Here is a 14591-nt window from a genome sequence, read left to right as displayed (position 1 = left end):
GTATTAAAGTGTGTGTATATAATATGCAAATACATATAAATAAAAAAAAGAGAATATCACTTTAATACCCCCCCTTTCCCATCACTTTCCCAAAAGAATTAACAATGGACTGTTTAACAATATCTCACCTCCATCTCTTCTTCTTCCTCTGGTTCTGAGGGCTCATCACACACCGCCAATTTTAGCCTCTCAATCTTGTCTTTTTTCAAGGCTTCATCTGCACGTTGCATTGCTCTGAGTATTTCAGGCTTTGAACTGTAAAAATGACCTCCTTTTTGCACTTCCTTCGATTGTGAACCTAAAAAATTTAGATTTATATTTCTTATTAAGCAATCTTATTCATTTATAAATAAAAACCGTTAGCTAGGTAATGGGCTCAATGTGCAACACCTGTCCTAATGAACAAGAATCAAGGATAGTTTTTAATGTCCTATTACTTCTGACTGATAATAGATCAATAAAGCCTACAAAGAAGGAATTACCAGGGGAAAACTACCAGTGAAACTTAAATTACCTAATTTTACCTCCTTGAAATTGCCTTAACTATTGGGTCACCGAGGACTACTTCATCTCTCTTCTAATGACCTGGGGCTGTGGCCCTAAATAGATAAGGCACATCTCTTCAGGTGAAGCATGAGATGTAAAAGGGGTTTGTTTTGTGACCCTCTGTACAAAAAAATTACTTCAGGAAGGCAGAAACTACGCTGTCAGTTAAATGAAGCTATGACACTAAGTATATCCCCAAGGTTTAAAATAGGGTATATTAAAAACAAACAAAACCCTACCAGTAAGGATACTAACATTTTGCAAGGGTAAAAAAAACCCAGTTCACTTTGAATGGTTGTTTTTTTTAGGTTGAATCAAATTGTTTTGTTTTCAAGTAAAACTCTTCCTTTATTCCTTTCATTTAAATTATTTTTAAAAAGATTTTGAGAGAGAGCATGCCTGCAAGTGGGGGAAGGGGCAGAGGGTGAGGAGAGAGAATCTCAAGCAGACTCCCCACTGAGTGGGATGCGGGGCTCCATCTCAGGACCCCAAGATCATGACCTGAGCCAAAACCAATAGTCAGACGCTCAACCAACTGAGCCACCCAGGTGCCCCAAGAGCTGTAATTTTAAATGACACTCCTGTCCTCTGAGCAAAAGATTAGATGCAGATGATCGCAAGTCTAATGGCAAAAAACTGTTTAGTTTTTTTTCTAAGAGGACTAAGTAGGAATACCTTTGTTTTCTTCTGACCAAATATAATTAGAAAACAAACCTGAACTTGCCTAAATTTAACAGATCCAAACATTACATTATTTCCTTCTTTCTACTGGATACTAAAACTGATGGGACACCCTAAAGTGCCGTTACATTAGCAACCTCATGGGCTGCCTAAAATAAAGGTGCAGTTTCCCATTTTTCTACAGAGCTGCGCCAAAACTACAACCTGCAACAATCAGAATCCACGGAGGGTGGCTCGTAACTTCCTCCAGTGCTGTTCGCAGCGCACTCACCCCCACACCCATGTAAGGGCATCCTCACTCTCCAAAAAACCCCTGATGCAAACTACTTTACAATTTTAAGGACCCCCCAAAAAAAGAGAACATTTAAAAACCTACTTTTTCTCATCCATGTTACTGCAACAATTTGGAAATTTAAAGAGCAAAGGCAGTACACAACAGGGATGCCTTTACAAAATAATGACGACATAAATGTAAACTTTTTTGGGTATTCTTAAAGTCACGTTGCCAAAGCTTTGTTTAGAATCTCAATCTCAAAATTGTTTAGAATCTCAAAAACGTCAGGTGGCTCAATCAGTTAAGCATCCAACTGCTGATTTCAGCTCAGGACAAGATCTCCGGGTCGGGAGATCAAGCCCTGGGCTTAAGATTCTCCCACCCTCCCACCCACACCCGCTGGCGTATTCTCTCTCTCTCTCTCAAAAATAATGGTGGTAATAATCTCAAAATTAGTTCCAGAAAAAGACCTTGTTACCTGGTTCAACGCTCTCACTTTATAGATGAGTAAACAGTATCTGAGTTACTTTGTTGGCCAAGATTATACAGCAAATTAGTGCAGAAAACAGAACCACATTTCCAGATTCTCTTTCCATCCTGCAGGTCAGATTTCCGTGCAACTTAACTTTCCTCAGTGTGCTCTCCTCGCCTTACAGGATGAGTGCTGTGACCAAAAGGCAGGAGTCCCAGAGATTCCTGGGAAATTGACCCTTATTCCGATTCCAAAACAGAGTTCAACAGCACCCTATCCTGGAGAATCTGAGGATACGGATAAGGCCTTACTCGGGCTCAAGTGCATACAAGCGCCGAACCCTGCACACGCACGGTGCACCGTGTAACTCCGGCAACTGACAGGGTGCACCCGGCCCAGCTGAAGCTCCACAGGCAGGACTGCTGCCTAGGACATAAAAAAAGCTGGGCATGGAAAAAGAACGTTATGGTTCCAGGAGTCTGATGTGAAACTCCACTCAGATGTGCTCCTAAGTGAGGACTCTGAAGGCCAGATAAACATGCATCTCCACGTGCCCTAGACAATTGTCGCCGACCCATCTGCTACCCATCCTCACTGCACTGCCTTCCTCAGGTCTCTGAAGATGGGGCACTGTTCATTCACCCTTTTCGTGACTGAATTTGGTATTCTGGTCCCAATGAGATCTAATCATGAAAACATTTTTCCCTTAAGGGCATGATACTGCCATAAGTCAACTCAAAAGGCCGCAATTCCACTCCACAACAAGCCAGCTGAAGACCAGCTGCCTCTTATCTCTGTCCCATGCTGGAAGCGTTCACCCTAACACTCCTGAAACTGACATAATACACTTAAGTTCACTGCATGGGAGTTGCAGACACTTGTGCTCATGTGTTGCGTGCTCGCTCTGTTACACACACTTGCTCACACACACTCCTCAAGAGTGGAGACTCTTACCTGTATATGGCTTTAATAGCCTTCTGCTAACCCAGCCCCTTGTTGGGCTGTCATCAAAAAACTGTACATGAACTCGAACAGACTTCCCTTTCTCACGGATGAATGTTCCATCAAAAGGGTGGTTGTAAACCAGGCAAGGCCACCAGGGGTAACCCTCCATCTTGGCCCAAACCAAATCACCTGGTGAGAAGTCACAAGAACTGTTGCCAAAAGGAAATATATAACTTGGTTAATATTTGGTTAAGTTGCATTAAATTGCAATTACCTACAAATAAGCAATTCCAAGGAAGGCATCATTAACACTCTTTTGAAGTCTTATGGCATTAATACTCAAGCAGAGAAATTCTAGAGTTGTTTTTAAGTCAGATGTTCAAAAAAAATAAAAAGTAAAATTTTAAAAAATCAGATGTTCAAGTCATTTTTTAAAACATAAGCAAATATCACAATGCTTATTTAACATATTAAGACAGATGCGAATATAATGAATTCTGATATTAAGGTGAGAAACTATTTCTCAGAATAATCAAAGTTTATAAACTATGGCCAAATTCTGGTAGAATACTGATGCAAAGAAAAAAAGGCAGACTCATTTGTACATGCTTTCCAAATTATGCATCACACCGATATACCACAATGTGGTATGTACTGGGAACAGGACCTGACCCACGGTATTAATAAAATACCAAACATACTATGCAGTTTGCTAGTGATATTAAATATTACCTCATTAGACTCTGCTTGGAATCTGTTTCCAAGGTACCTAGCACACTACTAACCTCCACCCCTAAAAATCTAGTTTTAATGGAAAATCAAGTAAACAGAGAAGCACCTAACATGCCCAAAAATAACAAGTATATATGCCTGCAAAATCAAAAACAAAATTAATTTGGTCCTGAAGTTCTCCTGAAAAGGGAAAGGGGAGGGGAAAGGGAGAGAAAGAGGAAGAATCTAGCCAAAAAAGCTACAGCGGATGTATAGCTGAAACTAATAAAACACTGTATGTTAACCGGAATTAAAACTTAATAGGGGCGCCTGGGTGGCTCTGTCGGTTAAGCATCTGGCTGTTTATTTCAGCTCGGGTCATGATTTCAGGTTCAGGAGATTAGGCCCTGCATTGGGTGCTGCACTGGGTGTGGGGAGCCTGCTCGAGATTCTCTCTCCCCCTCTTCCTCCACCCCTCCCCGCCTGCACACGTGTTCTCTCTTAAAAAATAAATAAAACATGAGGCGCCTGGGTAGCACAGTTGTTAGGCGTCTGCCTTCAGCTCAGGGCGTGATCCTGGCGTTATGGGATCGAGCCCCACATCAGGCTTCTCCTCTAGGAGCCTGCTTCTTCCTCTCCCACTCCCCCTGCTTGTGTTCCCTCTCTCGCTGGCTGGCTATCTCTGTCAAATAAATAAATAAAAAATCTTAAAAAAAAAACATAAATAAAACTTAATAAAAAAGTAAAAATTAAAGACTACAGCAAAGTCCCCTAGTGATGGAGATTCCACAAGAGCTAATAAATTCTGCTCAAGTACTATATACCAAGATTTTCTAAACTTGCTTAAAGGTTTTCACTGAATAACTGCAAAAATAAAATAAGTACATTACAAACAAGAACATTTTAGATCAGCTTGCATTAGTACACTGGGACGACCTTATTCAGACCCAATCACGATGCTGAAGTATTCCTTTCTTCAAATATGTGAATATGAAAACCCCTAGCCTAGACAATTAGCAAAGAAACAAAAACAACAGCATGACTTCAGCTGGGGCTCTTCTCAAGGGCCTTTATGGTATGTGCACTCTTCCAGAAACCTACAGCAACTTCCACAAGCACAAATCCATCAAAACTGTCATCAAGCTCACCACGGAGGTCATCTTCAAACAGGAAGCTCTGTCTACACAATTCAAATTTCTACCATAAGCCCTTCCTCCTTACTAACATATCCACCAACAGGAGACAAAGACCCTCATGGCTGTGTGGAATGGTTTACAGGCCTCCCTATTGTCGGTCTTTCCCTTAACTCTTGGACAGGCAGCCACTGAACCACAAAAAGCCTATCACCAGTATCAGAAAACCACAAGCTTTCTTTGTTCGAAGTACCTGAAACCAGTACTTTTTCCACTGCTAACAGAGGGAAATAACTGTCTCCCTAAAGACACTATCAGATTTGAGTCTGAACGCTGCCTGTAATTTTTAGCTAGAAGACTGGCCAAACTAATAGGCATGTTATTTCAATGAACATGCCCCCTTGTCAGGGACGAATTTCTGGCTATATAGTCTTGAGACATTAGGCTTCAAATTACATGATCCAAGCAGATTTTTCTATCAGTAGGGATACTATCTGTCAACCTGGCTGCCTTTTTTGTTTTTTTTAAGATTTTATTTATGAGAGAGAGTGCACACTGAGTGGGGCCAGAAGCAGACTCGGGGCTCAATCCCCGGGGATCATGACGTGAGCCAACTGCAGACACTTAACCGAAGCCAACCAGGTGCCCCCTGGCTGCCCTTCTTAAAGGCAACTAAATCCCTTAAAAGATAGAGACTCAGGTAACATTTTGATATGTACGTAGCAAAGCCTAAACCCCGTCTGGCTAGTTTGAGGCAGTCCCTGCCCTACGTATTGAATTTATTAAATATATGTGGATCAGCCCTGAGCCTGACCAGTATGGGGTGAGGTTTACAAAGTGTTCTTGGTTTGTAAAATTAAAGATGACTATTTTTCTTCCCTTTGTGAACAGAGTTGCAGAGGGTAAGGACTAAGTGCTGAACTGTACATCAGCTGTTTTTTACATACATGTCTTATAAAAGTTACAAATTCTCAAGAATGGAGTCAGTGCCTAAGAGACTGACAAGAATGTACATCTTAGTGGTACGTTTGAAGTTCAGGGGAGCAGGATGCCTCAAATCCAGTGGAATTCTATTTTGCCTGGTATGAGGCAACAGTGCACTTGCAGGAATCTCAGTTGTCTTGGGGGCTCCCAGAGAAACTACGTGACTAGATCAAAAAAAATTTTTTTTTCAAGATTTTACTTATTTGAGAGAGAGAGAGAATGAACATGAGCCGGGGAGAGACAGAGGGTGAAGCAGACTCCCCGCTGAGCAGGGAGCACCACACAGGGCTTGATCCCAGGACCCTGGGATCATGAGTTGAGCTGAAGGCAGACACTTAACGGACGGAGCCACCCAGGCGCCCCTAGATCAGAATTTTTTTTTTTTATTTCTTTGATTTTCATTTATTTATCTGACAGAAAGAGAGACAGCGAGAGAGGGAACACAAGCAGGGGGAGTGGGAGAAGCAGGCTTCCGCTGAGCAGGGAGCCCGATGGAGGGCTCCCAGCCCAAGGCAGCCGCCCAACAACTGAGCCACCCACGCACCCTAAGATCAGAATTCTTGAGCAAAAAATGAGATGGCCACACCTGCCTCCTGAAAGTTCCTTTCTATCCTCAATTAAGAGTACTAAGGTTTGAGGGGCACCTGGGTGGATCAGTCGTTAGGCGTCTGCCTTCAGCTCAGGGCGTGATCCCGGTGTTATGGGATCGAGCCCCGCATCAGGCTCCTCTGCTGGGAGCCTGCTTCTTCCTCTCCCACTCCCCCTGCTTGTGGTTCCCTCTCTCACTGGCTGTCTCTCTCTGTCAAATAAATAAATGAAATCTTTAAAAAATTTTTAAAAAAAAAAAAGAGTACTCAGGTTTGAGACCCAGAAGACATGGGGAAAATTTTTTTTAGCTTTATACTGAAACTTACTATGTAATAAAATGTTACATGTTTTAACATGAATAAGTTCATTCTAGTTTCATCCCAAAGGAAATAACTTGAGCTAAGACTACAGTTACGTTAAAACTCCCACTTGTACAAATGTAGTTCAAATTGCAAAACAAACTATACAGTGGTGGTCAAAGGTCTCAAAAATGATTAGAAGATTCTTTTCCAGGGGCGCCTGGGTGGCACAGCGGTTAAGCGTCTGCCTTCGGCTCAGGGCGTGATCCGGCGTTATGGGATCGAGCCCCACGTCAGGCTCCTCTGCTATGAGCCTGCTTCTTCCTCTCCCACTCCCCCGGCTTGTTCCCTCTCTCGCTGGCTGTCTCTATCTCTGTCGAATAAATAAATTAAAAAATCTTTAAAAAAAAAAAAGATTCTTTTCCAAGCAACCAATTTAAAAATTTAATATCTTTACATTTATTTTGCAAGACAAATGTACATACTCGCTAGAGGGAAAAAAATGTGTAAAGGCTAATTACAATGTTTTGTTTCGTTTTTTAATTTTTTTTTTCAAAGATTTTCATTTATTTGACAGAGATAGACAGCCAGCGAGAGAGGGAACACAGGCAGGGGGAGTGGGAGAGGAAGAAGCAGGCTCCCAGCTGAGGAGCCCGATGTGGGACTCGATCCCCGAGCGCCGGGATCAAGCCCTGAGCCGAAGGCAGACGCCTAACAACTGCGCTACCCAGGCACCCTTACAATCATGTTTTGAAGTAAATTCCTTATCTGTAAAGTTAAAAAGAACTATTCAAATTGTTTTTCAACATCACCTTACCCTAAATGTAATCTTATACTTACAGAATCTTACACACAACCTAACTTTCCTGATGTTAGCAATTGGCAGTACAGTATAAAATGCAAAGACTAAAAAATTTAGTAATAAGCACTGTTCCTCTACTGCTAAAAATTGACACTTTAAAAATTCTGGTCCAAAATGAGAATTAAGCAGGTAATAAAATATACTGTGTAAGGGCGCCTGGGTGGCTCAGTGGGTTAAGCGTCTGCCTTCAGCTCAGCTCATAACCCCGGGTTCCTGGGATCGAGTCCCACACTCGGCTCCCTGCTCAGGGAGCGCTCTCTCAAATAAATACATAAAATCTTTAAAAATAAAATAAAATTTTCCTTCATTTAATGCTAACAAAGTTTTTAAATCTATTAATTATGTGGGCAAACTTAAGTTCTTTATAGGTAATTTTAAAATTTTAATTTCTAGTAGTTGTATAGTTTCCAAAGAATGCCGAAGTAAAAGAAACACCTATTTTAATCCATGCAAATACTCAAGTTTTCCTACCGACACTAAGCACTAAGTACTGTATTTTAAAATATAGAAGGGATGCCTAGGTGGTGTAGTCAGTTAAGCATCCGACTCTCGATTTTGGCTCAGGTCATGATCTCATGGGTTTGGAGACTGAGGCCAGAGCTGGGCTCTGCACTTAGCATAGAATCTGCTTGAGGTTCTCTCTCTCCATCTGCCCCTCTCCCTGCTCCCTGCTCGTACTCACTTTCTCGCTCTCTCTTGCTCTCTCAAATACATCTTTTAAAAAAATAAAGTATGGAAATATAATGCAAGCCTGAGGTTCACAGCTGGAATGTGCTATAATCTGTCATACACTGGTCCTTTTAAGAGCCTAATAATTCTATAAAAATCACATCCACCTGTTCCACCGGCTCTACTTACAGCTTTACACAACGCTTATATATTAACTTCACTGTATTGTAATATTTGGCTATATATTCTGAGAACCTTAACATCTTTCTCTTTTCATATAACTGTATTAACAAGGATCATTAACCCTATGTAAATCCAATTTGAAAATATGTAGGCTGAAAACTCACCTCACATCTAAGGATTTTATCACAATGTAAAACGCACTGGCTCTTCCTAAAGCCCAAGCTAAAATGCCAAAGTGAATATTGCAATTATCTTACAATGTACTTACAAAGAAGATCCAGTTCTGACTTTGTGTTTTTAAAATGTTAATGTATCTATTTTAAATTTTTTGTTACGTTTATTTAGGTAATATCTAGAGTTCAAACTCACAACCCTGAAATCAAGAGCCGCCCACTCTTCCGATTGAGCCAGCAAGGAGCCCCAAAACTGTTAATATATCTTAAATGTTTGCTATTCTTGGGATTCCAAGACAGTTAAAAAAAAAAAAAAAAAGGAAAAGGAAAAGATGACAGCTCAGAAAAACAAATGTAAAAGCCTTTGTACAACTAGGGCACCTGGCTGGCTCGGGTAGAGCATGTGACTCGATCTCAGAGTCCTGAACCCCACGCTGGGCGTAGAGCTTACTTTAAAAATAACAAGAACAATAAAGCCTTCCTACAACTAAAAATAAGACTCAGTAAAGCCAAACATACATTGAACAGATTTTTTAAATTTTCCTTTAAAATCACATTATTTTGCTTTCTCTTTAGTCCATAATCTTGTTGTCAATTACTGGTTGTGCCCCAAATTCATAATCAACTTTTTAGGCTATCTACTTAAGGGGGGAAAAAAAATTCAGTAAATACCAAAGCTCTACTAGAATTTGGTTCTCTAAGCAATAAAAGATAAACTGGGCTTGTCTAACAAAAACTTGTGCATATAAACATTTAGTCGTATCATGAAAACACTCTCAAACCAACTTCAGAAATCAGCTATCAGGGGCGCCTGGGTGGCACAGCGGTTGGGCGGCTGCCTTCGGCTCAGGGCGTGATCCCGGCGTTATGGGATCGAGCCCCACGTCAGGCTCTTCCGCTGTGAGCCTGCTTCTTCCTCTCCCACTCCCCCTGCTTGTGTTCCCTCTCTCGCTGGCTGTCTCTCTCTCTCTGTCGAATAAATAAATAAAATCTTTAAAAAAAAAAAAAAAAAGAAATCAGCTATCAGTGTTTGCACCTGACTTTCAAGGTGGACATTAGAGGAGACTTCCCCTACCCTCAAATAACTAAATGCAGTACCATCATAGCAATTAATTCCAAGGCCCCCACCATACCTACCCACCTACCAGTACACTTCTGCCCATATACCTTTTCCTTCTCTTCTTCAGCTCAACTATGGCCCATCATTTACGCACTAGGGTCTAGGGTGACCATATAAACTATCATCCAAACTAGCGTCTAATACTATTTTGTAAATAGCACTGGAAAAGAAACCTAAAAGTTAAAAGAAACCAGGTTCTTTAAAAAAATTTTTTTAAAGATTTTATATATTTCTTGAGAGAGAGAGCCAGCGAGAGAGCGAGAGCACCAGCTGGGTAAGGGGCAGAGGGAGAAGCAGACTCCTCGCTGAGGAGGGAGCCAGATGTGGGCTCAACCCCAGGACCCTGAGATCATGACCTGGCCCCCCAGGCGCCCAGAAACCAGGTTCTTTGTGGAGCAGCTTAATTTCCTGCCTTAGAGCAGGGAAAACTGTCATTACAATGAAGGTTTTCAAAAGCCCTGAGGTAATGTTAAGCCACAAAAGCAGTTCAAAAGAGGCTCCCACAGACCAAATTATAACACGTTGGGCGTCTTTTTTTTTTTTTTTTAAAGATTTTGTGTATTTATTTGAGAGAGAGAGAGAGAGCACAACGCAAGAAAGCACAAATTGGGGGGAGGGGCAGAGGGAGAAGCAGGATCCCCGCTGAGCAGGGAGTCCTGAACGGGGCACCATCCCAGGACCCTGGTATCATGACCTGAGCCTAAGGCAGATGCTTAACTGACTGAGCCACCCAGGCGTCCCAAGTTGAGTATCTTTAATATCTGTTTTAATTATGTCAATTAAAACCAGTTAGGTCTGTGACAGAGTCCACAGTATACTTTTGAAAGAGCTTGAATTTAATTCTTTTCTCTTACAATAACTAATATTAGATGTGATATTAGTTAGAAAACATTGCTATAAATGTTTAACTGTATGAAAGTTCTTAGGAAAGCACCTACAACCAGTGCAGATAGTTACCTTTAAATAAAGGTGCTGAAAAAAGATTTGCCAGGTCTAACCACTCCTCGTCTGTGAATGGGAACAGGGCATACGAGAAACCATTATCACTGAAGTGAGATTGTAAGAAATAAACTAGCCAAGATCTGTAGTAATAATAGTAATAATAAACCAGATTTAAGTGGTCAGAAGCCTTACAGCTCTCTCAATTATGATCTTAATAAACTACAGAAAAAATAAAGTATGAGAAGCAGGCCCAGGGCGTACATTATATCTTTTTTTTTTTTTTTTAAGGTTTATGTATTTTGAGAGCATGGGAGGGCAGGGGTGGAGGAGTGAGAGACTCCTCGGGCTCCACGCTGAACGTGGAGTCCAATGCGGGGGCTCAGTCCCAGGACCCAGAGATCATGACCTGAGCCAAAATCAAGAGCCGGATGCTTAACCAACTTGAGTCACCCCAGCGCCCTTCCTTCTCCTCTTTTTATACCCGTTTACTTCAAACTGGTGGCATCTTGCCTCTCTCCTTGCTCCTATGTCCCTTTACCTACATCATCACCAACACCGGCCTATTCTAGCTCTTTGGTCTCTCAACTCCTCTTCTAAATCCTACCTCCACTGCCACTACCCACACGCTCTCTCCATTATCAATAGGTCTCCCCACCAAACACACTTAAGTCAGAGTGAGATTTTTTTTTTTTAAGATTTTATTTTTAAAGTAATCTCTACACCCAACGTGGGACTCAAACTCACTGCCCGAGATCAAGTCACCTGTTCTAGGGGCTGAGTCAGCCAGGCACCCACAGAGTGAGCTTTCTAAAACCTCAATCTCCCCTATGGATTTCTTAAATAAAACCGATAGAAGTATTAGCTATAAAGAAAAAGACTGACAAATCTGACATTACAATTAGGTAACTTCTGTTGAAAAGATGCCATAAGCTGGCAAAAAGGACGACCTAGGGTGGAAAAAGACTTTGCATCACACACCACCGGCAAAGAACTAGGAAAAAAACCAAAAAGAGGCAAAACACTTGGAACACTTAAACACAAGAGGAAATGTACATGGCCAACATTAGAAGATGTCCAACTCCTTTTTAAAGCTTTCAACTGACCCTCAGGAAAAATCCAAATGTCTTTGTGGCCCATCAGTCTGTTCATGACTGGATCCTTACATACTCTCTCCGAGGCTTCCGTCACTTCTCTTCCTTCTAACCACAGTCTGCAGGACCTTCTTCCTGAACCAGCTTCCCAACACCCCTACTCCCCCTGTAGCCTGGCTAACTCCTGCCGCTCTCTTGGGTCTCATCCTTAAGAGCCAAAAGCCTACCCCTGACACACATATCCCCCCTTCCCCTGACCAAAGCTCACACAGCTCACACACACTGCTTCCGCTCCAAGACCTGCCTTTTTGCCTGTCCTATTCAAGGGTGTATCCAGGATCCACAATGCCTAATTCTGTGCCTGGCGGAGTAGGTACATGGACATTTATTAGCATGGATGCAGGAATAATCAATTCACATTCAAGTAAACGTTGTAACACATCTTGCAGGTCTCATGATGAAAAATTTATGAAAAAGTGTTATGGAGGATGCAAATGCACGAAGGGGAGGAAAAATGTTTTCCCCTCCATCCTTCTGAGCTCTTGGCTAAGACCCCCTTAGTAGTAAAAGGTTAATGGGAGAAAACCAAAGTTTAACATGTATACCCCCTGTATACATCGGACATACTAAGGAAAACTGAGTAACTCACAGAGATAGCCCAAGTCACCACCTTAAATACCATCTGCAGCTAAAAGACAAAAGAAAAATGGGGGGGGGGGACAGACAGGTATGGGAGGCTACCAGGGAAAGAATAGCGAACAAGGATTATGGTTGTTATGCAGATTTAAGCCAGAACCCGCTCCATTAGTTAAGAGTTTCTCCTGATTTCATCCTCCTTTTCCTGGATCAGAACAAGAGACATCCTTACAAAAAATGCCCCTCACAGAGCGTAACATTCAGTTACTTCTCATGTCTACTGTTTCTCAAAAAGATGGACTCAGGGGCGCCAGGGCGGCTCAGTCGGCTACCCGGCTGCCTTCCCCTCGGGTCATGATCCCAGACCGACTCCCTGCTCAGTGGGGAGCCTGCTCCTCCCTCTCCCTGCCTCTCCCCCTGGCTTGTGCTCTTTCTGTCAAATAAATAAAATCTTAAAAAAAGAAAAAGAGCTCCCAATAATCCGTAAGCCAGAGGCATATCCTACTGCTCTTCACACAACTACATAAACTCACTGCCTGAAAGGGTCGCTTAAAGGAAAGTAATACTGTAATGACATTTAGGACTTTGCAAAATGTGTAGGACACCTAGAACTCAAGACATTTCAAACAGCCTACTCAGAACCACTAACCAACTTTCTGATCTTGAAGGGAGTTCTTCACTTTTTCTAAACCTCTATTTCTTCATCCTTTCAAAGGGCTACCATTACCCTTTGTGCCTAATACAATGCCTGGGATACAGCAAATGCGAGCTTTTCAAAATGTCGCCCGCTGCTCCGACAAAAGGCCGGCCAAGCCGTGGAACAGCACCGAACTGCTCAGAGAGCGAGACGCCTCCCGGCAGGCTTCCCCACAGTCGCGTCCGTATATCCTTCCCCAGGGCCAGATCACGGCCTTTAGATACAGCCTTCTCGACTCGGAAAAGAACTGCAGGGCCCCATCCTCCCGTGCAATTGTCAACAAAAGAGACACTATATCATAAAATAGCACCTTTTTCAACTCCACACAATACTTTCACGTGTATCAAAATTAATATAGCCTCTAAATTCATTTGTTTTGGTCCATGTTCGGCCTACCTATGGGATGACCCAGCCGATCCCAGGACTTTCTGCTCCCCCCACCTGCCCCGCCCCGCCCCTGCAACCCTCACTCCGACCAATCGACTCCTCGGTCTGCAGCGCGACACACCCCCGGTGCACGCAGCTCGCGACCCACCCCCACCTCCTGCACAGCCCACACAAGCAGGCCAAGGGCCCACCGCTCCGTGTCTAGGCGCCCCAGAATCAAAGCCAACGATACAAGGGTGCTCCCCAAACGTCTGCTGGACCTCAATTCACTATCCCAGATCTGAACGAGGAACCTCCTCCTCGAATCCCACTCACTGCACGCCGCACCCCCACAGCCTCTGGACTACCAGCGTTCATCCTCCCCGCAGACATTCCTTTCCCGCCACCCCTCCCCCGATGCAGGCAGGCACCACCCCCTCCCCCCGGCCTGGGTGCGCACCCCGCACGGAGTGTGCAAAGCTCCTTTCTCTTCCTGCCCCACCCCCAACGCTCCCAGCTCCCCCTTCTCCTCGCTACCCGGAGCCGTTTGCACTCGCTCTCTAACCCGGCCTCCCACCAGGTGGAACCCTTCTCTTCCTCCAAAGTCTCCGCGTCTCCTCCCCCGCTTTCTTCCTGCAGGCCATTTCCTCCTACCCTGTTTACAATCTACGCCCCCTAACGCCAAGGCTACAAACTCAGGCCCTGCACGCTTTCAAGCCAAGTATGCAGCCCCACCTCCTCCGAGCCTAAGGCCTGGCTGCGAACCCCCCCAAGTCCTCCAAAGCGAGCCTCCCTTCCCCAGGCTCCCTGTGCCCTACCGCTGTGCTACCCCCAATACTCCCCCCTACCTGGCGGGGACCGCAGGGGCGGCAGATCTCCGCAGCCCTCCGTTGATGTTCCTCGACTCCGGCGGCGACGCGGAGCCTGCCAAGGGCCCAGGCCCAGGCTCGGCCTCGCTCCAGGCCGCATCCCCGCCGGGAGAACGGGAGGCCCCGGTGGCAGCAGCGGCGCCGCCGCCTCCACCTGGCGCCCTGACCGAGGCCTTATTAGCATTAGTCAGCGCTGGAGACTTGGGGAAGAAGCTGTACAGCGTGCTCTGTCGCGACATAGCGAAGGCCGGCGAGGCCCAACCGCTCTGTCGGACCGAGCGATTAGAGACACGGAATAAACCGCGCGGCGACTGCTGGCGGGAAATCTGGGGGGAGGTGCGCTGCGCCGG

General features: G+C 44.1%; 1 protein-coding gene across 2 annotated transcripts in view; it reads right to left on the bottom strand.

Annotated features, from left to right (window-relative positions):
- Positions 1-14591, bottom strand: part of MSH6 (mutS homolog 6) — a 23155-nt gene extending 8564 nt beyond the window's left edge. Inside the window, exons 1-3 of one of the 2 annotated variants that reach the window (XM_002912423.4) lie at positions 14221-14591; positions 2928-3127; positions 129-298 (exon numbers count right to left, since the gene is read on the bottom strand). In XM_002912423.4, the coding sequence (XP_002912469.1) occupies positions 129-298; positions 2928-3127; positions 14221-14480 (630 nt within the window). In that variant the 5' untranslated portion in view covers positions 14481-14591. The remainder of the gene's footprint in view (positions 1-128; positions 299-2927; positions 3128-14220) is intronic. The other variant, XM_034659092.1, reaches the window with a different exon arrangement.

Source organism: Ailuropoda melanoleuca, chromosome 4 (genome assembly GCF_002007445.2).
Source record: "Ailuropoda melanoleuca isolate Jingjing chromosome 4, ASM200744v2, whole genome shotgun sequence".
In the NCBI taxonomy this organism is placed as follows: domain Eukaryota; kingdom Metazoa; phylum Chordata; class Mammalia; order Carnivora; family Ursidae; genus Ailuropoda; species Ailuropoda melanoleuca.
Note: the sequence above shows the minus strand (reverse complement) of the source record. Positions and strands in the feature narration are given on the sequence as shown.